At 39.3% G+C, this 26,368-nt stretch overlaps 1 protein-coding gene across 1 annotated transcript in view; it reads left to right on the top strand.

The window, feature by feature from the left end:
• The first annotated feature begins 6,926 nt into the window (after positions 1-6,926).
• LOC120541276 (neuropeptide FF receptor 1-like) overlaps positions 6,927-26,368 on the top strand; it is a 50,845-nt gene continuing 31,403 nt past the window's right edge. The window contains exon 1 of the mRNA XM_039772764.1: positions 6,927-7,741. Within this exon, the coding sequence (XP_039628698.1) occupies positions 7,735-7,741 (7 nt within the window). The 5' untranslated portion in view covers positions 6,927-7,734. The remainder of the gene's footprint in view (positions 7,742-26,368) is intronic.

Genomic DNA, 26,368 nt, shown 5'->3' with positions numbered 1-26,368 from the left:
CTTTTTTGATCAGATAAAAGATCTTCTGACCAATTTGGCTTTGACCCATGCTTTGTTTGTTGGTCCATGTTTAATTTCCTGGTCCTTTCATTAATATTCTGCACATCTGTGTGATGTCGAAACGAAAACTTGATCGTTTCAAATTTGGATCCTGAAAGGGAACAGCTGCTGTTTAGATTTCAGATGTTAGAATCTAAACAACAGACTCAAAGCAAAGTAATTTCTTTTTAAGAAGTGAAAGACACTTTACATCTATAACTAAATGTAACTGCTACATTTCTTGACCTCTAAAACATGTTCATGCTAAATGAAATGTACAGAAAAATGTATAAAGCTCAGAAAAAATTCAAATCATAATGAAACTGTAACAGTTTATGAGATTATTATGAGTGCTGCCACCAAATATATAACACTGATCCCTTTGTGCTTATTCACGTTCCTCTGTGCCAAATGGCTAATTTTGTACGTTGTACGTTTGTATGTTGGTTGAATGCATGCACAATTTGCCATGCTGTGTAGCTATGAGTCAAAACAAACCTTAAATGAGCTCTCTCCTAAGTCAAACTGAAGTCGGACTTCCAGTTTTATTTTGTTTTGCTTCCTTTCTTCAACAGTGTCTTATGCCACATAAGTATTTAGGTGCCATGCAAAGTAACCAGTACCACTTTCCATGTCATAAATGTGTTCCTAAAACAAAAAATAAAAAAGCTTAGCATTCATTTTTATCTTATTTAATAACATATGGCATTTCTTTAAAGAATAGGTTTAGTATTTTTCAAGTTGAAGTTATTTCTTCACAAAAATAATGTATATGTATATGCATTTGCCTTGTGAAATTGTGTTTCAAAGTTAAATGTTTTCAAAACAAAACCAACCCCCTGGCACAAAATGTTTATTGCGATTTTGTCATTTGAGAGGAAACCACTCCCATGAAAGATTATTCCAGAAGGCTACAAGTGCTGATGTACTGCACACCGATGGTTTTCTTTTAAAATTGCTAAATCTCTATTGGTGATTGGTGTTTTTTTTTGTTCAGAATTGACACATATAAGCTATTTTGCAATGTGTGTGCAATCACAAGACATGGCTTAGCTTGAAAAATGGATCTATTCAATAGGTTTTAACGGGTGTGTTGTGCCCAGTTAACTCCAATGTAAAGTGCCAGTACAGTATTTGCAAGTTATTTTTTTAAACTTATAGAAAACGCTGGAGTTTAGAGCACATTTTCACATGCAGACACATACAGTATATACAGTACCATGTTCGTGAGGAATTGACTTTGATTTGAAAAATACCAAAACTTGTCCTTTACAACTTAAATAAACCGTACTAAATTCACAAAGCATGCAGACTATCTCAGTTTTCCAAGCAGGTTTTAATGTGAACATTTATTTGTAACTAATACAGGAGGTGATATGGTTAGGCTTTAAGGGCTGAGCATTCTCTTCTCTTGAAGAAGTGCAGTAGAGATAGGTGGGTGTGCGGGTTGGGAGAGTAAGATTGAGTAAAAAGTGAGACCACCAGATCCCATTGATCTTTTTTTTTCAGGAGACAAATAAACATTATCCTCACTGAGGGTCATTGACATCATACCACCCCATCTATTTATTCAATCTTGGTTTCTAGACCTGCATGAGCCCATATATCATGACTGAGAGAAGACTGAGTGATCAGGCCAAGATGTCCAATAATGTCACACAGCATAAAACAAAAACAATTACAAATAGTTTTAACAATGATCTTGTGCATATTGAAGAAATAATTGTGCTCCACATTTATAAAATGATACCTGGAATCCCAGGCATGATTTTCTCCCTTTATGGTCTCCAATTTATTGCTATTCGAGTGCCTGTGTTCTGTGTTAGTGTGGGCACAGAATGAGATGACCTTAGTGGGCAGGTTAATAACAGAATTTGATATTCAACCCTGTAAGACACAGGGAGCAGTGAAGGTGCAGCAGGATGTTCTGTGATGTGCTCACTGTTGCCAGTCTGTGTCAGGGCTCTTGCAGTTGAGTTTTGAATCAGCTGGAGCTGTGATATAAGATTATATTATTATAAAATTATCCATCCATCCATTTTCCAACCCGCTGAATCCGAACACAGGGTCACGGGGGTCTGCTGGAGCCAATCCCAGCCAACACAGGGCAGGAACCAATCCTGGGCAGCGTGCCAACCCACCGCAGGACACACACAAACACCAAGCACACACTATGGCCAACTTAGAATCGCCAGTCCATCTAACCGGCATGTCTTTGGACTGTGGGAGGAAACCAGAGTGCCCGGAGGAAACCCACGCTGACACGGGGAGAACATGCAAACTCCACGCAGGGAGGACCCGGGAAGCAAACCCGGGTCTCCTAACTGCAAGGCAGCAACGCCACCGTGCTGCCCCTATTATAAAATTAAGATAACTTAATTATAATATTATAAATTAAGGCATGAGGGTTGCCCTGGACATAACATAAGCTACATAGTGTCTGACAATGGGTCCAAGGATTTCATCCCGATACCTAATGGCAGTCAAGGTGCTGTTGTCTAGCCTGTAGAGGTCTGTACGTCCCTCAATGGATATGCCTCCCCAGTCTGACCATCACTGACCCCCCACCAAACCGGTCATGCTGAACGATGTTACAGGCAGTATAATGTTCTCCGTGGCTTCTCCAGACCCTTTCATGTCTGTCACATGTGCTCAGGGTGAACGTGCTCTCATCTGTGAAAAGCACAGGGCACCAGTAGTGGAACTGCCAATCCTGGTATTCTATGGCAAATGCCAGTTGAGCTCCATGGTGACCACTAGAGGATGTCGGGCCCTCAAGCCACCCTCATGAAGTCTGTTTCTGATTGTTTGCTCAGAGACATTCACACCAGTGGCCTGCCTGCTGGAGGTCATTTTGTATGCTCAGGCAGTGCTCATTCTGTTCCTTCGGTCCTGCTGATGGGTTTAGGACCTTCTACTGCCCTGTCCAGTTCTCCTAGAGTAACTGCCTGTCTCCTGGAATCTCCTCAGTGCTCTTGAGACTGTGCTGGGAGACAGTAAACCTTCTGGCATGGCACATATTGATGTGACTGCCACCCTGGAGAAGTTGGACTACTTGTGCCAGCTCTGTAGGGTTCAGGTATATGGCCTCATGCTACCAGTAGTGACACTGACCGTAGCCAAATGCAAAACGAGTGACAAAACAGATGAGGCGGGAAAATGTCAGTGGCCTCCCTCCACCTGTTAAACCATTCATTTCTGTTTTGGGGGTCGTCTCATTGTTGCCCCAACCCCCCGTGCACCAAAGCAGCTGAAACTGGTTAACAAGCCCCTCTGCTATTTCACTGACCAGATCAATATCTCGCAGGTTTCATTGACTTGATGCTGTACTCAGATTAAAAAGGGGTCCTTTCATTTTTTTCAGCAGTATATTTTAATGTAATATTGTGGTTTTCTAAGTCACTACACAAATTACTGAAATACACTCAATGATAGTTTTAGATAGTCCCACACTTACTTCCTTCACAAACGCAGTAGTTTACAAACATCGTATTTTAATTTCTCTTTGAGAAGCATGAAATATAATTGTGTTGAATCTCAACTTATGATTACATTTTTGTTACGTATGTACTATTGAGGGACTTTTTTTTATAAATCAGATGGTCAGTTTATTTTAACAAGCAATGTAAATAACCTGTTTACTCTTTACCCTCAGATCACATTCTATTTGTTTATCACGCAGAACTGAATATTTTCATTATCTACACAATAATCTAATAACTGTACAGTTCAGTGGGCTAAAATAACACAGTGAGACACACAAACACACTCACTATGCATACACACAACGGGTGCCGTCATTGGTTCCCCTGTGGATTGGACTGTTGAATCGACACAATGGCTGTACATACTGCGGTCTTTGGCACATGTCGTCCTAGTAGCATGCGAGGTGTCACCAATGGTTTACCCTGCTCCTCTCCTTCTCCCTGTTCCAGTCTCAGTTTCTGTCCCCCCTGGCCATTGAACCTTACTCTTATTCGATGTTAATTAATGTTGATTTATTTTGTTTTATAATTGTGTCTTTCATTTTTCTATTCTTTAATATGTAAAGCACTTTGAGCTACTGTTTGTATGAAAATGTGCTATATAAATAAATGTTGTTGTTGTTGTCAGTTCAAGGTTGTCGAGATGACAAAAGTATTTTTTTCTGAGATGTTCAATAAGTTGAAAAAATTGCCTGCGGCCAGCATCCAGCATAATGTTTTGTCTAAATTCTCCACTCCTGTTTTTGTAGCATTATAGTCCATTATCATTTCTAGCCCTGGAATCTTCTGTCCCTGTGCAGATCACATTCTGCACCAAGGACGTGTCATTTGTTTAGACAAACTTTAATGTCTTCACTGGCCTATTCTGTTGAGATGGGAGCTCTGGCTTATTTTTCCTTATTGTGCTAAGCACCTTCCTCTTGAGAAGCTACAGAAGTGTCTTACAGGACTATATATCAAATTCTGTTAGTAACCTGCCTACTAAGGTCCTCTCATTCTGTGCCCACACTAACCTGCACTCTGTGGGTGACATCAGGGCCTTCAGCTGTATATAGTGCCCACATTGTGGACTGACTTCCCTAAATTAATGACATCAGCTGACTCCATTCATTTGTTTTTAACTCATTAGTTTATGAAGACATTAAACAGACCTGACATTCTGACCCTTCTTTCTTCTTTCAGTTTTACCCCCTTTATCTGTCCAGATACTCTGGGTTTGCATTTTTATCACAATTTATGTTATTTGTTCAAGATTTGTTTGTAGTATTATATGTTGTATTTTTGTCTGGATTGTTGTCTTTTATTCTGTTTGAATGTTTTGTATATCCTGTATTTATCTTTATTTAGTGAGATATTATTTGTAGCCAATGTCATATAGGTCCTGTTGTTCTTTCTGAATTCTGGGCAGGGTGCTATATAAATAAATTGTTTTCTTCTTCTTATTATTATTTTTTTTCTTTTGATGGCCCATCGTTTATAATAATAAGTGACAAAAACTAGAGCAGTTCTATATAATACAATTAATATATAACATAATTCAGTGTAGAATATGTATTGCTGTTTTCTTCACATGCATACTTAAAAATATTAGATTGGCTTAAATGTTAATTCTAAATTGGTTTAGAACAATATTGCACACATGCATAGTAGGCCTACATTTTAAAAAAAAACGGAATCATTTTTATTATTAACGATTTACTAAACTCGAACGTGGTGTAAACATTATAATTATATTGTATACTTCATTTCATGAATGTAAACTAAAAAACTATTTTCAGTTAACACAGATCTTGATGATTTTAATTTTGTCGACCTGTTAAATGGTTCCCACAGACCGGAACACAACGTAAATGTTAATATTAATATTTCACAGAAACGATCCGTATTGTTTAGTTTGATGTATGACACGACGTGATGACAGAAACCCTCTGAACTCTACAATGATCCGTATTACTTGGTTTGATGTACTGTTTATCCCTTCTCATTTTTATCGCTTAATTTCTGAACGGGTCCTTGACCCGACGTTACTTTCCGGGCTTTGCCGAGACCTGCCGAAACCTTCCAAAAGTAATAGTGTACAGTATACAATACTAAGTTAGTCCTGAAACGAAGGTGACGCCACTTCCGCCTCTGTAACTGCGGGTCTAGAACTACGGTGACGTATGGTGCTGTGGCTCTGCAAGTGGATAGTATTGGGGGAGGTTTCGCTGGTGTACCGACGCCTAGATTGCATGCCAGTTATATCGATTTCAATTTCAATTCCTTTTAGTTCTTCACTTCACTTCACTTTAGATGTCTGTGTATTCAGCATTTATTAAACTTCTAAACGTTCGAGGTATCTCAGTCCTGCATCTTAAGAAAAACCACAGAATGGATGTGTCTTTTGCTATTGGTTTTATACACAGTATATATTTGCCGACTGGCAGACCAACCACAAGCGTTACCTGATAGGTAACCATACAAAATAATCATACAGTATTGCGATTCAGACCTATATGAATGTAATACTCCAACCTTCAAGTTGTCAATAGCCGCCACGGCGCAGCGTCAGAAGCTTCTTTGTCGTCAGGCGCTGAAGTCCGAAGTTCCATCCCCATTAAAGTGGAAACAAAGGTGCGTACACCCGGTGAACCCCAATTAGGCGAAACACGTGTCATGTACTCTTTGTATTGTTTGACAAGTATGTTTCACATATACAGTATATGATTTGCTTCTCGCAACTCTGCGGTGGGCTGGCGCCCTTCCCAAGGATTGTTTCCTGTCTTGAGCCGGTGATTGACTCCAGTAGACCCCCGTGACCCTGTAGTTAGGATATAACGGGTTGGATAATGGAGGGGATGCATCTCACAACTGAGAGGACGTGGCACATATTTGCCGATTGGCGTTACCTGGTAGGTAACCATCTAAATAATCAGATTGCAATTCAGACCTATGAATGTAATACTCCGATCTTTACCTTGTCAAGTAAGCGAACCAGCTGCTGTGGTGCAACGTCACATTCTTCAGCCTCTGGCGCTGACGTCCGAGCTCCGATCCCCGTAAGGGGAAGCAAAAGTGTTTACACCTGATGAGCCCCAATAAGGGCGAAACACGTGTCGTGTACTCATTGTATTATTTGACAGGCACGGTACCATATACACACATAAATATATATTTTATAAGTCGACGTAACTTTTTTTGTGAAAAATTAAATGAAGCTAGGTAAAGCAACACTTTGCATTAAAATGTATACTGAATCAAGTTAGTAAGTTATTTAATTGGACAGTTATACAAGTGATAAAGATAAAGATCATGTTTCTCATATGGGTACAAAGAGGTCTCATAGTGTCTGAACTACTCGCATCTGCCGCATGCCTAAAACTGTCCTGGCTGCAGCTAGATACTTCTCGCTCCGGTGGATTACTGCTGGGGTACTTCGAAATACGAGATCAGACAAATCCGAGATCACAATCCTAGACCAGGAAAGAGCTAAACATGTAATGCCACTGTCAGAAGCAGAATCTAAATGGACACATAGCAGGACATCACTTATATTTGTTCTCAGCATTCAAACTCAACGCCCAGAAAAGTTGCTTTATTTAAATCATCATCAGCAGCGGCACATGCTTCTTATTGATGACTTCGAAAAGAGTCCTCGCGTCTGTGCTGGTTCTGTGTCTCAGTATGCTTAGAGTGGCTCCGATCATTCTACACACCACACCTACGCCCCATCCCCAAACGGTATAAAAGCGAAAAATCCGCTTCACGAATGCCAAGATTTCAAGCGGACCTGAGAAAGTGGACAGCCCTTTGTGTACCGGCTAAACTGAGTGGCGCATTTTCAAGCGATTCCCGTGCTTATCACGGCAGGTGGTTACGAAGCTAGTTTGCCGTCTGTAGGTAAAATAAGAAAAGAAGTACATTGAGACATTTGCTTATTATGCACGGCGGCACACTTGTGGAGAGCAGCTCCAACAATAATACATTTTTAATAAGGGTGAAACAAACCCTCTCCAAGTGGTCCTGCTGAGGCGCAGCCAGGTAAAACCAACTACCGGGGACGACGGAGGGAGATCGATCCCTGGAAATTTGGAAGGATTTGTGGGAGCAGCAAAAACATTTTTTGATACTCGAGTTCACGAGTACGCTTTTGCACGACCACGGAAAAGTGCTGTTCGATGGTAGGAATGCGTTCTGGAAGGTGGCTCCGATCTGCGCTTGACACAGAGTGATGGAAGGTAATACCTGCTATATAAATATACTTTAAATATTCTGAATGCATATATTTTGGTTTTGAAAAGAATATGCGTTGTTCACACAACAGACAAATCTAATCGAATGATCTGAAACATGCTTGCAGTGAATGACGGTACTGCTCTGAACACCCAGCCGTGGTAGACGCATGTTGTTTTGGGCAGTTACAAAATCTCGGAAAAACTTTAATAGATGTCGCCAAGCTGCTTAAATATCGACTCCTTTGTGGATTTGTTTTCCATCCTCTCCGGTGATTTCACTTGATCTGCTATTGCACATGTACAATCCGCTTTTATTTAACGTAACGTTATTAAAAAAAAAAAAAAGCTTTTAGTCATACCGGGATAAATAAAATAATGGCATAATTGGTTGATATTTTCATAGTGCATGAAAGCTTTAATACCGCACCGAAACAATTACCAAATGCCAGTCCCGAGTGTGTCATCTTACCTCAAGATGAATTGTATTCAGTAGAATGTGGCGTGCAGTTTTTTGTTGATACTGGCAATTGTTTAATTAGCGGCATCGATGGAAATTTACATTTTGTTCATGCCATATTAGGTCATATCAGGAGTGTATTCGAAATATGCATACTTTATAATGATAATTGGTGGGCTGGCGCCCTGCCCGGGGTTTGTTTCCTGCCTTGCGCCCTGTGTTGGCTGGGATTGGCTCCAGCAGACCTCCGCGACCCTGCAGTTAGGATATAGCGGGTTGAATAATGGATGGATGGATGGATGATGGATAATGATAAGTTCAATCAAACTGATATAAAAATTATTACATTTTAGCATGGTTTATTTAATGTGCGCTTGACCGATACAATAAAGCCGGTGGATATTTCATTACAAATGTAGTTTAAAATAACTTGTTAATTTAACACCTCATTAGTAAGCATTATTCACCCGCACCTTCAAATGTGACATTTAACTTCAGTTTGGTTTAAATAAACTAAGCCGGTCATGTAGGATAATTGAGAAAACTGAAGACTGAATATGAGTATGCCCGGATTAACAAATAAATAATAAAAAGGAGAAACAATCTCAAAATCCCATATTTTCAGCAAGATTAAACAGAGATTGATGGCCTTCTGCCTCCGTTCTCCGGACCCTCTGGAGAGTGGGCAGCTGGAGCCCATTCTGGTTGCCCGCCAGTAAGCAGCGAGGACATGAGGCGTGGCCAGCAGGTGATGTGCAGCCAATCGCCGTAACACGTCAGATGAACGGATTAGGCACTGGGGATTCAGGGAGGGCGAGTAGACTTCACACAGGGCATGGCGGGCACTGGTGAGCCAAACCCTGCGTTACCACATTTTAAAAGCCGATTAGAGCTCAAGTGTAAGTTTAAAATGACGGAGCCGGGAAACGGAGCCTCGTCTGGACATTACAGAACCCAGTACGTAGTGGAGCGATGCACTCTCTAATTGCTGATAAAGCGCTGATTTTTTTTTTAAAGGAGACTTCTAAACTGTCTCAAGAAGATCATCACCTCGTCTTTAAAAGATGAAGACCCTTGAAATGTAATTTAGCGTCTGTAGGCTAAAAGTGTGTGGAATCTCTAAATGTATTTAGCAATACGAAATACTCTAATGTCCTTATCCTCTTATGCAGTTGTCCATCTAGGCCTTTGCTTTAATTTCCTATCCTGGTTAGATTTAGTTTGCCTTGTTCTCTCAAGACAGTAACAGACACCTTTATATGAAACCTTCAGTCTCTTGACAGTCTGTTACTAGAATAAGCTGTATTTTGCAAAAAAAAAAAAAGAAAAAGCTGTTTCATTTTGGCAATTTATGAACCCAGGACTGAACGTTAGGAAAGCTAGAACCTGTGTTAACTGAATAACCAGTTTCTGCTGATGTGATTGCAAAGGTTTCTCTAATAACCAGTCAGATTTTAAACATGACGGAGGATAAGCAAATGGAGTTTAACATTAGGACACTGAAAGAGTGGCTGCTGAACATGGAGCTTTGCACTTGTATGTCATGTGGGATGAGCCAGAGCCTATCCCAGCTAGCATAGCACACAAGGCAGGAGCAAATCCTGGCCAGGGTGCCAGTCCATCGCAGGGCAGACACCCACACACCAAACACACACCAAAAAGGACAAATGTAGTGTCAGCAGCAGTTCACCTAATCTGCAGGTCTTTGAACAGTGGGAAGAAACCGGAGCACCCGGAGGAAACCCACGATGATATGGAGAGAACATGCAGACTTCACGTGACGTGACCCCCGGCCCCCTTACTACGAGACACTATAACTGTGCCACCTGCACTCAGTTGTGAAGAATAAACTAAAAATCCATCACTTCAAGCAGTAATAACCATTAGCAACACTAGTAATTACTTGGGGATATTTTTAAATCAATGTAATGGTCTTTTTATAAAAAATTTTATCAATTTCTATTAAAAAATGATCGTTTCTGGGTATGGCCAGACTTTTGACTGGTAGTATATTTAATTCTCCATTAATTTGTTATGATTTTATATGGTTCCTTTAAATGTGACTGCATTTACAATGCTAATAATAAAATGATTAAGAAAGTTACTTCTAAATAAATAGCAGTTCTATAAAGATGTAGATAAAGAGAGAGTGCAGGAACATTAAATGAACATAGTGAAATTTGGATAAAAATAATGTTGGATTCAGAAAAATTGAGCATAATATTTAAGCATTTTGAATATCTACAGGACCCACATCCACTCAAACTCCCCCATCAATGGTTTGCATGTTAATATTAAGTTGTCTGGCTTTAACAATGCATCCTTCTTCACCTTTTGACAGTCATAAGGAGTGGGATCCGGATGAGACAGTATGACACACTGAACTTAATAGCATTTAGTGAGCGGCTGCACATAAAATCACAGGCTGTGTGACAAATGCAAGGTGACCTTTAAGTCCATTAAAGCTTGTTTGTTTAGCTAATAGCTGAGTGGTCCCAATATCTTGGCCAGTTCATTTTTAAAAGCTCTCCAGGCTTTCTCTACATGACTTAGCAGTTTATTCCAGATTGCCACAACCCTTTGTTTGCCAAGGTGCTTCTAGCCTCAGCATTACAGGCATACCCCCTTAATTTGCAGTAGGGTCCTCAAGTATGCAATTCATTATTAAATTAATAAAGATCTGGCAGGCCAACATTATCAATACCGTTGAGAATTTCAAAGATCTGTAAAATGTCTCCACGCTACATTCTCTGTTCAGCACTAAAGTGAATTAGATGTCTAAGCCTGTCAAAGTAGGACATGCCCTTTGGTCTTGGGGTGCAGTCGTTCACTCTTCCATTTTTGTAGTGTACACAGTACCTCAGATGTGGCTTGTAGTGGACTATGCACTCTGTCAAAGTATCCTTTGATTCATTACTTCTAACAAAATAACACTATATTTGCCTTTTTAATTCCTTCTAGCTAGACAATGAAAATATTGTATCGACTTCAGTGTTATACCAACGTTATGATTAAAGTAGCATAAATGGGGTGTTTGATTTCAAACAGGAGGCTGGAGTTTCTTGTTAAATTCACAGGGAATCATTGTAGTTGAGCTTTAAGAGGATTAGTGAAGCTGTCTGGCGAGTGTCATGTCTCTGGTAATGGCATTCTGTGATTGCTGTAATCAGTCGATGCTCATTATCATGAGAATGAAAGGCAGCAATTCTGGTGAGTGAGTGGTGATGAAGCCTTAAAAAAGAACTCTGCCCCCAAGTTACAGAAGCTGTTTGTCCACAGTCTGCCTAGATTATATAAGACATCCATGTGAATTATTCATCAAGATGATACTTTTTGGGAAAGGTATTGATTATAGTGTTAACAATACTTGGTTTTCTTCACCTATGTTATTGAAGATACTGAAGACATATCATTCATCTGTTTCTACAAGCCAGCTAATTCATGGCACTGACAAGCTCTCTGAATGATCATATAAACTGGGGCCCTAAGCAGAATCTTCTGGGACCCCCCCCATGCACCCTGTTTTTCCCTGAATCCCATCTATTAGTATTTCTAACAAGACTTTACCCTGTGCTCTGTGCAAAAAATGTATTTTTATTTTAATCCTCAGAGACATGCCTAATAAACTTAGTTGATGTAGTAAATACGGGATGAAAGTGAAGCTGAATATTTAGATACCAGTAACGGTTATCGTGCAGTGAAGACACTTGACTTGAGTGTTCCTAGTTTTCATACTCATTCTCTGTATGTTTAGCATTCGTTTGTTCAGAGGTTGAGGTGCTTGCTACTTCTTGAGTAGCTCTTCTTTTCTCCACCCTAGCGGTCCGCTTCTTGTCTTCTTTCATTGGCATCTTTTAACGTTAAAACTGATTAAGTCAGTGTTTGTGTTGCAATTACTTAGTACGTTTTCTTTAATTTTTCACTTAAGCTTTTACTTGTCTTCAATCTGCCTCAAGAATGATTTAAAATACGAAGAGGTAGAGGAAGTGATGACGAAGGTGGTAGGGATGAGAACGGCACCCATATGCATGCACCGCATGGCTGATTCTACAATAAAATAAAAGAGGAATAACTTTGGAGGGCAATCATCGCCTCGAAAGCGGAGAGTAGCTGTCACTTTGTATATGTGTACCAAATTTCAGGTCAATAGGTCAAACGGTTGGCGAGCTACAGATGATTTCAAATCCTGGACAGACAAATGAACAGACATGGTGGAATATTTATATATAAAAATGTAACAAATTAACATGTGAATATATCCCCTACCCAGTGAATTTATGTAATATATATTATAGAATATTTATATATAAAAATGTAACATATTAACATGTGGATATATTTCCTCTACCCAGTGAATTTATCTAAACATCTTTTTGCTCTTCCGACAGCAGAGAGCAATAAGGCATTAACTAGATCAGTAATATTGTCTGCTGATAAAACTATCTAACAGTTGAAGTTAATGTGAGCTAAATTGCTCTTTTTGTATGTCACAGTTGCTTGTCTGGTGCTTTTCCACTATTCAACCAATAACTAACTAGTAAGTAAGAGAGCCACGAGTGTGTAAATTTCATCAACACACATGTCCCCAATGCAACAACACTCGGAGCCCTTTATATGTTGACTAACGTTAGTAGCGTTTAAGAACATGCATAGGTTTGTGGGTCTATGTGACGGTAATAAAAAATCCATAACCACAAGTCAGTTATGAATAGTAACATCAGGTACAAGCTGTTAAACACTTGATATCAAAACTATTACACATACTACTACTCCATTGTAACTCCAGTAAACCGCTAGCTGCAGTACAGTGGCAATTGATGTAACATTAGCTAGCTTACTGGAAGATTTCTAACACAAGTGTTATGTATTGTATTAAACTACATGTTTCGCAATGCCGATAGTAACCAGTAGGTGGCACCAAGCAAGATATAGTGTATGTGGTGCACCCTAGAGTTGTTGTTGTTGAATGCAATAAAGAAATGAGTGTTTGGATACTCCGCACCATTGCAGACAAAGTTTGTGTGTATTTATGAAATGAAGTATCACGCCACATAACAACAAGCCTTCATGATTTAGTTTTTTTCCTGAGTGTTGTTGACTCTCTCTACTCTTTCATGGAAAATTATCACAACATGTGACTGTCAGCAACATGAATCTGATGATTCATGAAACAGCAATAACCATTATAAAGTCAAGCTGTGAATCTCCAGAGCTCCTCTCCATTGAAGAGGTTTTTATTTGCATTATACTTCCATGATGTTACATGCCTGGTTACCAGGGACGTGCAGTCAGGGGAGGCAGAGCCTCACCTGTCATCATGGAAAAAAAAAAACTAATAATGATTACATAAAATAAATTTATCCACTGGTCTGTGCTATAAATTTGTTTTCTATAAGATTCCAAAAATTTTGATTGTTGAGTTTGTGCATTTCCTGTTCAAATACAGGGGAGAAACGCAAGGTGTAACAGCGACAAGCGGAGCCTCACCTCTTAGTGCGCTCTCCCTGACACACGAGGTTGAAGCATGCAATTGGCGCGTGCCTGTTGCTGTCTCTGTATGCCGCCAATATAATGTTTTCAGACGCGTTTATTATAAACCCTGACTTTTCACAGTCTGGCTAATTTCTTTAATGAATGCGTGTGACATTTAGTCTTGCTGATCGGATGTAAAACTGTAGTTTAAAGGCACAAGGCGAGGCAGACATTGAAGAGGGTGAATGTGAGCCAAACAGGTGCTCGTTGCTGCTGTTGTTCTACGCAGAGGCTCTGGGAACCAAGAATTTGGTGATATCAGAAAGTCAAGTGCAGTGCAGCGGAATGTTTATTAATTTTTTTTGCTCCGACTGACTGCCCAAGTGGAAGATTAAGACTTTTAAAACTAAAGGAAAATAAGGAGGACTTTTACAAGAAAGTGACGGAAATTTTAATGGAGAAGAATAGGCGCATGGACTTCCTTTACAAATAAAGGTAAGACCATAAACGGTTTTCAATTTTATAAAAAATAGGATCAGACTAAGAAGAAAAAATAATCCAATATTTAAAAACTAAATTTTGACCTTAAAAAAATATTTTTTTGTTTTTCTTGTTATCCTTTTGTTGAACAGTCTGTATTAAAATTAATTAAAGCATAAGCATTAAAAGCTTTTAAAAACAACTAAATATTTCAATTAAGGTCAAAATTTTATTCGATTTTTTTGTACACCTCTCTAGACTTTAATTTGTATTGAATGAGTATGAACTGTGGAATCGCAACGGCAAATTTAGAACACATGGAAGGTGCAGAGCAAATACGCACTCTCCGCTCTCTCTCAGCGTTATAAATGTAACGTTCTTTCTTAGCCAAATATGTGCCTTACCTAAAGTATGTGTGTGTAAAGAATGCTGATGAGATATGAAACATAACCAGTAGTCAAGGTGCATACCGGCAGCCAACTGAATAGTGAATAGGCTGTTCTTTTGGGTTCATATATTTGTAACTCTGACTCTGAATGAGTCAGTGCCTCACCAGCCACATGAACCTCACCGTGCGTCACTGCTGGTTACAGTATAGTCACAAATAGGGTTGTTGGGAGCAGTTATCTGACTCAAGTCAAGTAAACCAAGCAACAGAAATGTGCAATTTTTAATTAGCTGTGCAGTGGACCTCCTGAATCGCAGAGGTCTACAAACCCTCAACGGGCCCCCCCACATTGGTCCTCTGATCGCGAGCCGCATACGCAGTGCGCAATCTGCATGTAGGAAGGAGCAGCTCTGACAAGAAGTGTCAATATATCATCCACATGATTTGTAGGCTGACGCAGATTGGTAATTCTCAGTCTCTTTTTTTCTGTTCAACTTCTTTCCAGATATTTTATTACATCAAATGTTTCATGAGAGCAAAAATATCTACTGTATAAATGGGACCAATTTAGATGGTGAACTGCTGATTCTGTTATCAATTGCATCTCATTGTTAAATGGTGACTGATTGAAAAAACAAGTTGTGTCCCTTTGTGACAGTACTAGCTGTGCTACCCAACTGAGACAGGTGGAAATCTAAGTAATCAATGTAGACCTCAGCGTTAACATTTGCACTGCAACCTCTATTGGAATGTATTTTGTAATGCATTTTATTACTACAAATGTGTGCAGAGTGTAATTGCAGCCTACAGTACTTATGAGGTCAGTCACATAATGCCCAACATCATGCAACACCCGACATAAACATCCATTGAATGTCCGGTTACACAGTGGTTAAGATTAGGGTCGTGGGAGGGTTATCTGACTCGGAGGGTGTTTTGCAATGGACATTGTGGATATTCCATGATGTTGTGCGAGTTACGTGACCTATGCCCTACCTACAATGGGCTTCATTTTCAAATGTTTGTGGTGTGCCATCTGTTAGAATGACAAATGCAATGCATTTTATTGCTACAAATGTTTGTGAAGTGCCATCTTTTGAAATGACAGAGACACAGCAACCAGACGGACACACAGGCAGACGCACAGACATTTGTCCTTTTATTAAGGTGGTTAGCATTATGTGAACTACATATTCACTAACTGAACCTAAAAGGTCACCTACACTGCTGGGGTACTGAGTAAACTGTAACAGATTGACTCTGCATGAGGAGTTTGTAAGTGCTGGAGACTGTTACAAAGTGATTTGGTGTGCAGATATCCGCTTCTTTCTCACCAAAGCCCTAATAGTCACTGGGGATGATGGGCCTCTTTTTAGCTCAGTTGGCTCCGACTACTTGATTTCCACCTTTTTGTTGGGGGGCACATCATCTGCTAAGATCCTTGTTCACTTCCTGAAAGAGGTGCATGCTCATGGTGTGGAAGTGTCAGCTTTCTCGTGGCTTGCACTATCATGTACTTTTAGAAAATCAGCAAACAACTATTGTAAAGAAATGGAAGGGCTCTCACTGAAGCGCAGGAGCTACAAAGATGTGAGATTACTTGGAAAGAAAACCTTTATGTATTGGAGCTTCTTGAAGTCTAACTTTGCTGATTGCAATTTTAAATGATAAAAATGGTTGTAGAATATTTCAATCATGTTGTCTGTAATATTTTAAATGTTTGTATATCTATATTACTAAACGAAGGTTGTATATATGCACGGATGCCAGAGGCCAGAAGCAAGCCGTGCCGAAAGTGTATGCGCACAGCGCCTCAGCACCCCAGAGTCAAACCCAGCGGCTTCCCACCGTCAGTAGGTGGCGCCCAAACAACACAACACAACCTGTAAACTAAGCTTGAGGTAAAGTGTGCACGCCAACAAGTTGCCATCGTGACATATTTAAACTTGAAATAGTGATGACTACTGACAGTGTCAGCAGTCAGTGTTCTCCACTCCACAGTGCCAGCAGTATTCCACTCCACAGTGCCAGCAGCTACTCCACTACACAGTGCCAGCAGCCAGTGTGGTCTAATCCACTGTGCCAGCAGTCAGTGTGGCGGCTGTCAGTGTGGCTTATTTGAATCACATTAGGGTAATTCAGTGTTAAAAGTAAGTTCAGTTATGATTCCTAACATGAATTTTATATTTCCAGTTTACTTCATTTAAACCTTTGCACTCCGATATTTTTTTTACTTATGAGTGCAGCAACTCAAACACATTTTGAACTTAAATAATATAACAATTAAATGTCAATTTTAGTTTTAATAAATTGGTTAATTTTAGTACAAATATATTTATTTAATTAAATAAAAACTTTCCCAGGATGCTCCCACCCTCCATGATTTTTCATCCCTCCAAAGATCGGAGGGAACAGAAAGTCATTGCCATTCTTGGATTTGCGATTCTTTAGACAATAGTGGGTTTACTGGTTATCTCTAGATAATATCTCTAATATTTTCGTTAAGCTTTGAAATGTTGACATTATTCTGTTTTTTAAAAATGCAATTAATTATTTGGAAAAGTTATTATAGATTTAGTTGTAGAGCTGTTTTTCCTGCAGCCTGCCATGTCTAATTTTTATATGTTATTGTCACTTAGTTCTTATTCAGAAAATAATTCTTTGAGTTTGACTTAGAAGTATTATTAAATTGGATTTAATTATTATTATGCAGTAAAACACCAGAGAAGATGAAGTTCTGTCTGTGTATCAGCTTGGGTGATCAGCATATTTGTGCGGGAGAAAAAAAAGTCTGTGTGCAATCTTTATTGCTAATCCAATTGCCCAATACCGCCAGTCATTGACTGAAGTGCCAACTAACTATCAGTTTAGTGGCATGTGTTTATTTTGCTTGTCAGAAGGGGTTTCTTTTTATTTTTTTTAATAAATCCTTTTATTTGGTAACCAAGCCAGAACACAAACAAATAAAAAATAAGATCGTAAGTACAATACTTTGAAAACAATCCATGCAGCCTTGGCGTTCAACCCTCACCCAGCAAGGAGAGCTATGTGACATAGCGGCTGAGCCTAAAGTGGTCCTTTGTAGAGGATAAAACAGTAAGTACATTAAAACATTTGACGGCAAACTCAACATGCTTACTTTGGAATTGCAATAATGAGTTCTTGCCAAGTTCTGAAGAAAATCTGAACAGATCCTCAAAAAGAATTAGATTTTTTTCCAATTTCAGATATGGGACATCACTTTCCCACTGAGTTATAGAGGGATTAGCAGAATAAGCCTTCATGCAAGTAGCATGATACAGGATATTTATTACCTTCTGTTTTTCACAACACACTTTTATTCCATCTGGTATTACTCCAAATGTTGCTATTAAAGCATTAGGTGTGATTTTAAAAGGCTCAGCAGTAGTTCTTATAAATTCTCAGAGCCTAGTCTTTTTTCAATTAAAAGTTGTTCTCCACTCTGTTCATGTTTTCTCCGTTCTGTTAAATAAACTGGCCTGATAACTGGCATCTCAATATGCCACATTATAGTCTGTTTGGCTTTACCTAAATTAAAGAAATGGCCTAAAAAGAAGATATGAAATGCTTTACAGAATGGTGCTATAACATTAAGACATCTTTTATCCTTCAGCAAAATTAACTGGTGACTGGATTTCTGGAGATTTGAACTGGGTTATATACCAGATGTTAATGGAGTTCATGATCTGGTTAGCACTGCTGCTCTACAACCCCACATACTTAGGATCCATTTGCAGCCCAGACACAGCTTATTTAAAATTTGGATGTTCATCCGCATCAGACTGATGTGCTGGTTAGTTTGACCAGAAGCTTTAAATTGGTGCAGTAAGAGTGAGTGAGCTGTTTGATAGACTGGTGCTCAGACCATGACTGGTTCTTGCATTGTGGCTAATAAGCTTTAGCTCACCATGAAAAGTGGAGTAATAAAATAATTTGTTGCTTGGTTTAATCTGTGGATGAGTGCAATTCTAACAATACCACTTGAACTATCCGAATAAATTCTAGGCTCCAGTCTTCATAAATTGTAGTGTATTTGTTGTTTTCCTCACATATACCCAAAGATATGCACGGTAGCCGGATTGGGAACTCTTATATGTGAGAGTGTATCAGTGTACGCCTTCTCCAGGGCTGTACCTAGCACTGATGGGATAGGCTTTGGCTCCCTGTGACCCTGAAATAGATTAAGTGAGGTTGAAAATATATTTATGTATGTTATGGACACCAAGGGGCGTTCCAGCTCCCCAAACACCCAACACGCACAGGTATGGACACAAGTTAAAAAGCACAAAGAGTCATTTATTGTGGGGAACTCTTTGAATCAACCGTTTCCCACCACAACCAAGTACACAATAAGCACAGAAGCAAAACATTCTCCCTTCTCTGTCTTGGTCACTCTCCCACCTGCCTCCTCCACTCCTCTCCACTCCACTCCTTGCAAGCTTTGCCCACCTTCCACCTGACTCTGGTTCATCCATCTGAGGCAGGCAGCTCCTTTTATCGTCCACCTGGAAGTACTTCTGGTCTTCCTTACATTTGGTCCGAAAGCACTTCGAGTGAGACAGACTCCCTGCAGCACCCATGGAACTCAACAGGACTGAGTCGAAGAACTCAATGTCCCATGCTTCCATGTGGGAATATGAGGCATCTCTGTAACCCAGGGGGACTGCCATCTAGCATTCTGGGGGAGATGATGCCCTGTGCATGCACATTCTCCAGGTCTTTCCATCTCATGGGTATCCTGGCAGGGTAAGGCTGCCAGCCATCCTTTACAATATACAGTATGTACTTACTTCTGCTAGACTCCCTGAGCCAGAAAGACTGCAAATTAATACATGTAATAATCTGCTAATACAGTATATGTTTGTGTACACACAGAGAAGAAAGAAGATGAGGTCAGAGATACAATATTTCAACTGTGCAATCTTCATATAGCAAGTGTTGTACAGAATGCACTTGTTTCTGATACGTTAAATTAGTAAACTAGTGCAGCTCCTGTAATAGTCAAGTATCTCAGAATTACTCCTAGGAGTTGCACTGACTAGGATACGAATTTGTCCTACCCCAGAGTAGGAAATGAAAAGTAGTTATGACGTGTCCTAAACTCACTCCCAGCGAGGAATAGGAGGTTACTTTTGAGAATAAATGATGTGACAATTTTACGGCACCCTGAGCTGCAAATGGCACGCATGAAGGCATTTTGTAGTTTTCAGATACTAAAGCTAAGACTTCACCACAAAGATAATAATAATGGTCAAAGAAATAAGATTACTTGCAAATAAAAGGTTTATGCCACTCTCAAGTACTCACCAGTCATGCATTGAAGTGGGAAACTTTGCAACAACATCAAGAATAATACTGTAATGAGAACAGAGACAGAAAGTCTGAGACACACACTGAATGAGAGTTAAGTCTGAAAATGGTGATGCTTATTAAACAATAAATGATTTATAGTTGTACTTTCAGAAGAATCACCTTCCAATTGTTTAGGGAACAGGAAATGCCTCGTAAAATAGCAGTTAATGAAACAAGCCATGGCTTTTCTTGCCCCATTTCTGAAGTTGTGGCCACTCTTCCAGCGCTCCTAGTCATCTTCTGCATTTACGTCTCCATGATCCCCTCTTATCTTTTGCCAGTCTTTATTTATCCAGTGCTGTGGGAGTTTCTGCCTGCCATCTTGATCGATCTGGGCTTGTAAAATGTAATGTGAATATTCTTTGGCTCAGAATGGAATGCAAAGTTCATCTTACCTGTGTGGCATTTCATTATCACCAATCCAGCCCCGCTTATCTTCAGGGTAATATGCTGGCTGCTGTAATACAGTATACATCCATGATGCCCTGTGTTTTGATGCTGTGATTTCATTTGTGATTCACATATACATACTCACCTACACCTGACGCAGTGGTGTTTATGTGTGTGCCTTCAGACGCACCAACAACTCCAGGAAAACCAGTGATCTGCATAAATGTGCTGCTTGCTTTACCATTACCTTATACAATGACAAGACATTCAAAGTTTGGTGCAAAATTCAAGAAATGTTTGGATGTTACTTACCCAAATCATTATTCCAAAGCCTTATTTTCCTTGTGGCTAAAAAACACAATGTTACCAGCATTTTCATTTTGGCTGACAGCGCGTGGATTCTTTGTGTAAATGGAGTGATCATGTGGCATATAAGATTTGTTACAAATATTAGTCCATATTTTTACTCCAACTTTACTATGTTGTTGTTATCAATCATTTTCAAGACAAGCAGCCTTTCCTGTGAGGTGAGTGCCGATCTCTGCCTAACTGTCATCTTCTGACAGCTCCTAGCGAGTTAGAACAGTTCACAAGCTCTCCTAAATCTGGGTAAAGTTAGCAGTAGTTTTATAAAAGTAGGAAAATTGGTAAAAAAAAAAAAACTTTTACTCCTAAGAGTAGGATCAAATTTGCATGTCTTTTGAGATTTTTGAGCTGGTTAGGACCATTTTCCTACTTTGAGATGCTTGATAAATATGGGCACCGGACTCTGAGACTATCCACTGCGAAGAGTGAGAGCTTAAACTGAATTTGTATACTGTTGAGATTAATTCACAGAAATCCTATTTAGGAATTCCTAAAATATTCTTTATTATGTTAAATGACTGATGCATAGACATATTTTAGGTACAATGTATGCACTGTAATATATACTGTATATAGATGGTACTTAGAATTCATAGTCATAGTTTTGCAATGTGAAATATTAAGATTGCCCAAAACACAAGAAGATAAAATCAATCAGCGAGGCAGAGTCTTAGTAAGGTACATCTGGGAGTTCATAAAGGCTGGTAGAAATGCATGCTAGTGTGGACAGCTTTACTTCTAATGCTACATAATACGTAATAATGTACATACATTATTATATACATACATAATTACATAATCAATACATAATACATACATAATTAATGATCAATTGTACTTTCTCTGGATACTTGTATGTAAAGGATCTAACTGGAAAAAATGGGTTGACTATTATTAAATGTTAATATTGTTTGTAATTCAGGTATCATGGCAGTACAGTGGTTAGCTCTTAATTTGCACGTTCTCTCCTTCTCCACATTGGGTTATGCAGGTTAGGTTACCTGGTGACTCTAAATTGGTCAGCTGCAGGTGAGTGTAGGTGTGTGATCATGGTATCCTCTGAATGGCATCATCATCCAGGGATATTACCCACTTTGTACCCAACTCTGCTGGGCTAGACTCTAGCTCTAGGGACTAAGTAGTGGATAAAGTAGATTCAGAAAACAAATGTTAATAGTGGGTTAATGTAAAACTGAAGCTCAAAGCACAGATACCATAGAACAGGCGTAGGCAATGTCGGTCCTGAAGTTTTTGTTCCAACCTATTTTCTTAATGAGATGTCAATTACTACTGATGAAGCACTTATTGCTGAAGTGACATTTTGATGCTTCATTTTAGTGGTCTCACTTGCTAAGGTTCCCCACCCTTAATTGCTTATTTCAATTGTAAACAGCTGCATTCACTGTTTAATGGCTCCTTTGATTTGCTGTCAATACATAAAATTAATAATAATAAAAAAAATTATTATTATTATTATTATGACATTTATTGGCTATTTTCAGAGTCCAAAATTTTTCAGGATCTTGATCTTGTATCTGAATAATTTAGCTTAATTTTCACTATATATATATATATATATATATATATATATATATATATATATATATATATATATATATATATGTATATGTTATTGTGGCAGACAACTGGGGACCTTGCCCCACCGGGAGCCTAGAGAACGGTAGGACCGGGACAGGGGCAATGTTTTCCCCGGGGTGCAAGAGGGCAGCCCCCCTGGATTGCATCAGGGCCATGGATACGGAGATGGGTAGCTCAACCTTGTGGAGTCTCTGGCCATGCCAGGGGGCACCTGAATGGTTTCAGAGCCATGGATTGCAGCACTTCCGCCACATCAGGAAGTGCTGCTGGAACAGGAACCAGGAACGCCCAGAGTGCTTCCCTGTGCAAGGGTAGCACTTCTGCCGGAAGATCATCATGGAGCACCTGGAGCACATCTAGAGCATTTATTAAATTGCCACCTCACTCCATTCTGAGAGCTAGAGTAAGGTGGTAGTGGACAAAGCTTGCGAGAGAGGAGTGGAGGCGGCAGAAGGAAGGGAAAGGAAAGAAAAGAAAAGGAAAAGGACTGAGCTGTGTGAGTTTATTATGGCTGTGTTGTTCTGTGAAAATAAACGTGTGCCTTTGGACTTCTGGCAGTCTCAGTGTCTGTCTGTGTACGAGCTGGTCTTTCAATATATATATATATATATATATATATATATATATATATATATATATATATATATATATATATATATATATATATATATATATATATATATATATATATATACTAATAAAAGGCAAAGCCCTGACTCACTCACTGACTCATCACTAATTCTCCAACTTCCCGTGTAGGTAGAACGCGTAATGGTCATAACTGGAAGCTTTTTCTACATATACTGTAATGTAGTTGAGCTCGAAAGCCGTGGGGGGTGGAGTTTCGTGTGACATCATCACGCCTCCCACGTAATGACGTGAACTGACTGTCCACGCAGTACGTACAAAACCAGGAAGAGCTCCAAAAAGCGCTGAAGAAAACATCCATCCATCCATCCATCCATCCATTTTCTAACCCGCTGAATCCGAATACAGGGTCACGGGGGTCTGCTGGAGCCAATCCCAGCCAACACTGGGCGCAAGGCAGGAACCAATCCTGGGCAGGGCACATGCATCATTTTCAAAACATTAACCGAACAGTGTTTTTTTAATTTATTTTTCTGAATACGTTTTTGTTAACTTAGTTCTGTTCAGAGTCGTTTCAATCAATAGATTTTGACTTTGACTTTATATATTCAGGAATGAGTTTATATACTCCGATGTTGACTTTATATAATCAAGAATGACTTTATAAATTCAGACGCTGACTTTATATATTCAAGTTTTGACTTTATATATTCAAGTTTTGACTTTATATATTCTGACGCCGACTTTATATATTCAGAAAATCTATGTATTTGCCTGTTTGGCATCCCATAGTACTGTATATGTGTGTGTGTGTATATATATATATAGTGAAGGACTGCCAGCTTCGTGCTCCAGCCCTCACCCCCAGGCCGCCAGGAGGAGCTCTCCCGACAGCAGGATCATGCCCCGAGTTCCAGCAGGGCCTTATGGACTATGTAGTGTTTTTACACAGCCCTGCTGGATACCTTGGGTGCCACCAGGAGTCGCTGTGGGGGGGCTTATGGGCTCTTTTGTGCCTTATGACCCGGGAGTACATTACGGTCATGTGACGGGAAGGAACGATGTGCTCCCAGGTTGAAGTAAAGGACTGATTGCCCTGACCCGGAAGGAATAAGGAACTGTGAACTGTTGGGACAGGAACACCTCCGGGTCAGGGGCTATAAAAGGGTGGTGCCTCAGTCCAGACAACGAGCTGTGCTGGGTGGGAGAGGAGCAAAGTGTCTGGGCGAGGTGGAGTGGTTAGTGTTTTTGAGAGTAAAGTAGTATTGGTTTATGAGTAGTATGGAAGGTGCTTGGTGCACTCTGAAGAATAATAATAAAAAGTCTTGGACTTTTACCTGGTGTTTGGAGTTATCCCTGAGGGTTCAAAGGAGCACTAGCGCCCCCTACTGCCACAATATATATATATATATATATATATATATACACCAGCAACACTCATGACAATGACAAAACAATTACATTGTCAATCATGTTACGTTATTATTAAAATGTTTCCTTTTCTTTTTACTTCTCCGCTGCCAAGCACGGGTATTTTGCTATATACTGTAATATATATATATAGATATAGATAGATATATATATATAAATATATTGTAACAAAGGCGGCTATATAGGTGCCAGACCCGACACAGATGGACACAGAGACACGTATAACAAGTACAAGACCTTTATTTTTCTTCACCCGTGGGCGCACGTCTTCCCGTGACCCACAGGCAATACACAGTCCCACAAACCACCAGCCCAGCTCACAGCAACACCACCTTCCTTCCTTCCTTTACCACCACTCCTTCTCAAGCTTTGTCTCCTTCCTCCCAACTCTGGCTCTCCGAGTGGTGGTGGCTGGCCCTTTTTATAACCCACCTGGAAGCTCATCACTTGTCCAATACAGTCCCCACAGTGAAGCATGGCGGTGGCAGCATCATGCTGTAGGGGTGTTTTTCAGCTGCAGGGACAGGACGACTGGTTACAATCGAGGGAAAGATGAATGCGGCCAAGTACAGGGATATCCTGGACAAAAACCTTCTCCAGAGTGCTAAGGACCTCAGAATAATTTAAATGATTTTAGCAAATGGCTGCAATATAACAAAGAGTGAAAAATTGAAGGGGGTCTGAATACTTTCCATACCCACTGTATGTGTGTGTATATATATATGTGTGTGTGTGTGTGTATATACAGTATGTGTGTGTATATATATATGTATATGTATGTATGTATGTTAAATTACTCAGATACAAGATCAAGTCCTGGAAAATGTTGGCCTGTATTGCTTTTTATTTTAATGTTTTTGGAGTTTGAACAATTAGGTAGTACATAAACTGTGACAGAGAACAGAGAACTCTGCCAATTGGATTCTGATATTCTTAAATGTAATACTACAAATTTATTTCAAAACTTTGGAGTTTGACCACTGCTCATCACTTCTTTGCTGCTCACGTTGTGAAGAGGGGGGCTGAATGGACCCCAAGGAGCTGTGGTCGCTCCTCCGAAACCCCCTTTTAAATGGTGATTTAATGGGAAACAAATACTGTTTTTTTTTGGTTTTTTTATCTCGTCTTTGTTCGATTAGCTGCTGGCTTGCTGCTGCTGCCGTACTACGTGATCTGCATCTTGCACAGTGCTTCCAACATTTAAAAGCCTGTACAGCAGCTGTCCTATTTCTTGTGTTTTATTTCCGGCCCCGGGCTTGGTTAAAACTCTTGGCACAAAGTCTTGTCTCGTTGGACATGAGTTTTTGATATTTTTTAGTTTATAATTTAAAAACGGAATAAGAATGTGAAAATCTAACAACTTCACATTAAAGTTCGATAAATTCTGAAAAGAATGATATCATAGATAATGTAGATTTTAAAATAAGCCCAATTTAAAGTGTGACAAAAAAATGTGACATAAAAAGGTCACATAAACTCATTGCACTTTTAGGCTTAGGATTATATACAGTATATAGAGTAAATATCAGGTATCTAAATTGAATGATTTATTAATAAGTAGAATTTTTGGATATAGAAACAGTATTATTTGTATGTATGCAAACATAAGGTGCCTATAAAAAGTATGGTATCTAGTGTAAAATGTGTATAGATCAATGTTGTACTGAGTCTATTATAATGTTACATTTTTTGGTACAGCAGAGGTAAATGAGATCAGAGTTAATGGACATCCTTGTTTAGTCCTTTAGAGCATTTTAAATATTACAACATTAATTTGTATGAGAAGAAGGAACATTATGAACATTCAGTTAATTTAATATTTTTTCTGAATTCTGTGGTAGCCAGGTAAGTGTATTGAAAGCCCTCTCTTCACTGCTTACTCTAATTTTAAATTAATTATTTTTTTGCTTCACAGATGTACCTCCTGTTTGTAATGTGTACATATATAGTTGACTGCAACCCTAAACTGGCTAAAATGGGATGTAAACCAGTGGATGCTGGATGCTTGAAAGACAAGCTTGACTTGAGGAAAGCATGTATTAAAATGGAAAGCTTAAATCAAGAATTGAATAGGATATTACAGAAA

This window comes from Polypterus senegalus, chromosome 1 (assembly GCF_016835505.1).
Source record: "Polypterus senegalus isolate Bchr_013 chromosome 1, ASM1683550v1, whole genome shotgun sequence".
Classification (NCBI taxonomy): Eukaryota; Metazoa; Chordata; class Cladistia; order Polypteriformes; family Polypteridae; genus Polypterus; species Polypterus senegalus.
Note: the sequence above shows the minus strand (reverse complement) of the source record. Positions and strands in the feature narration are given on the sequence as shown.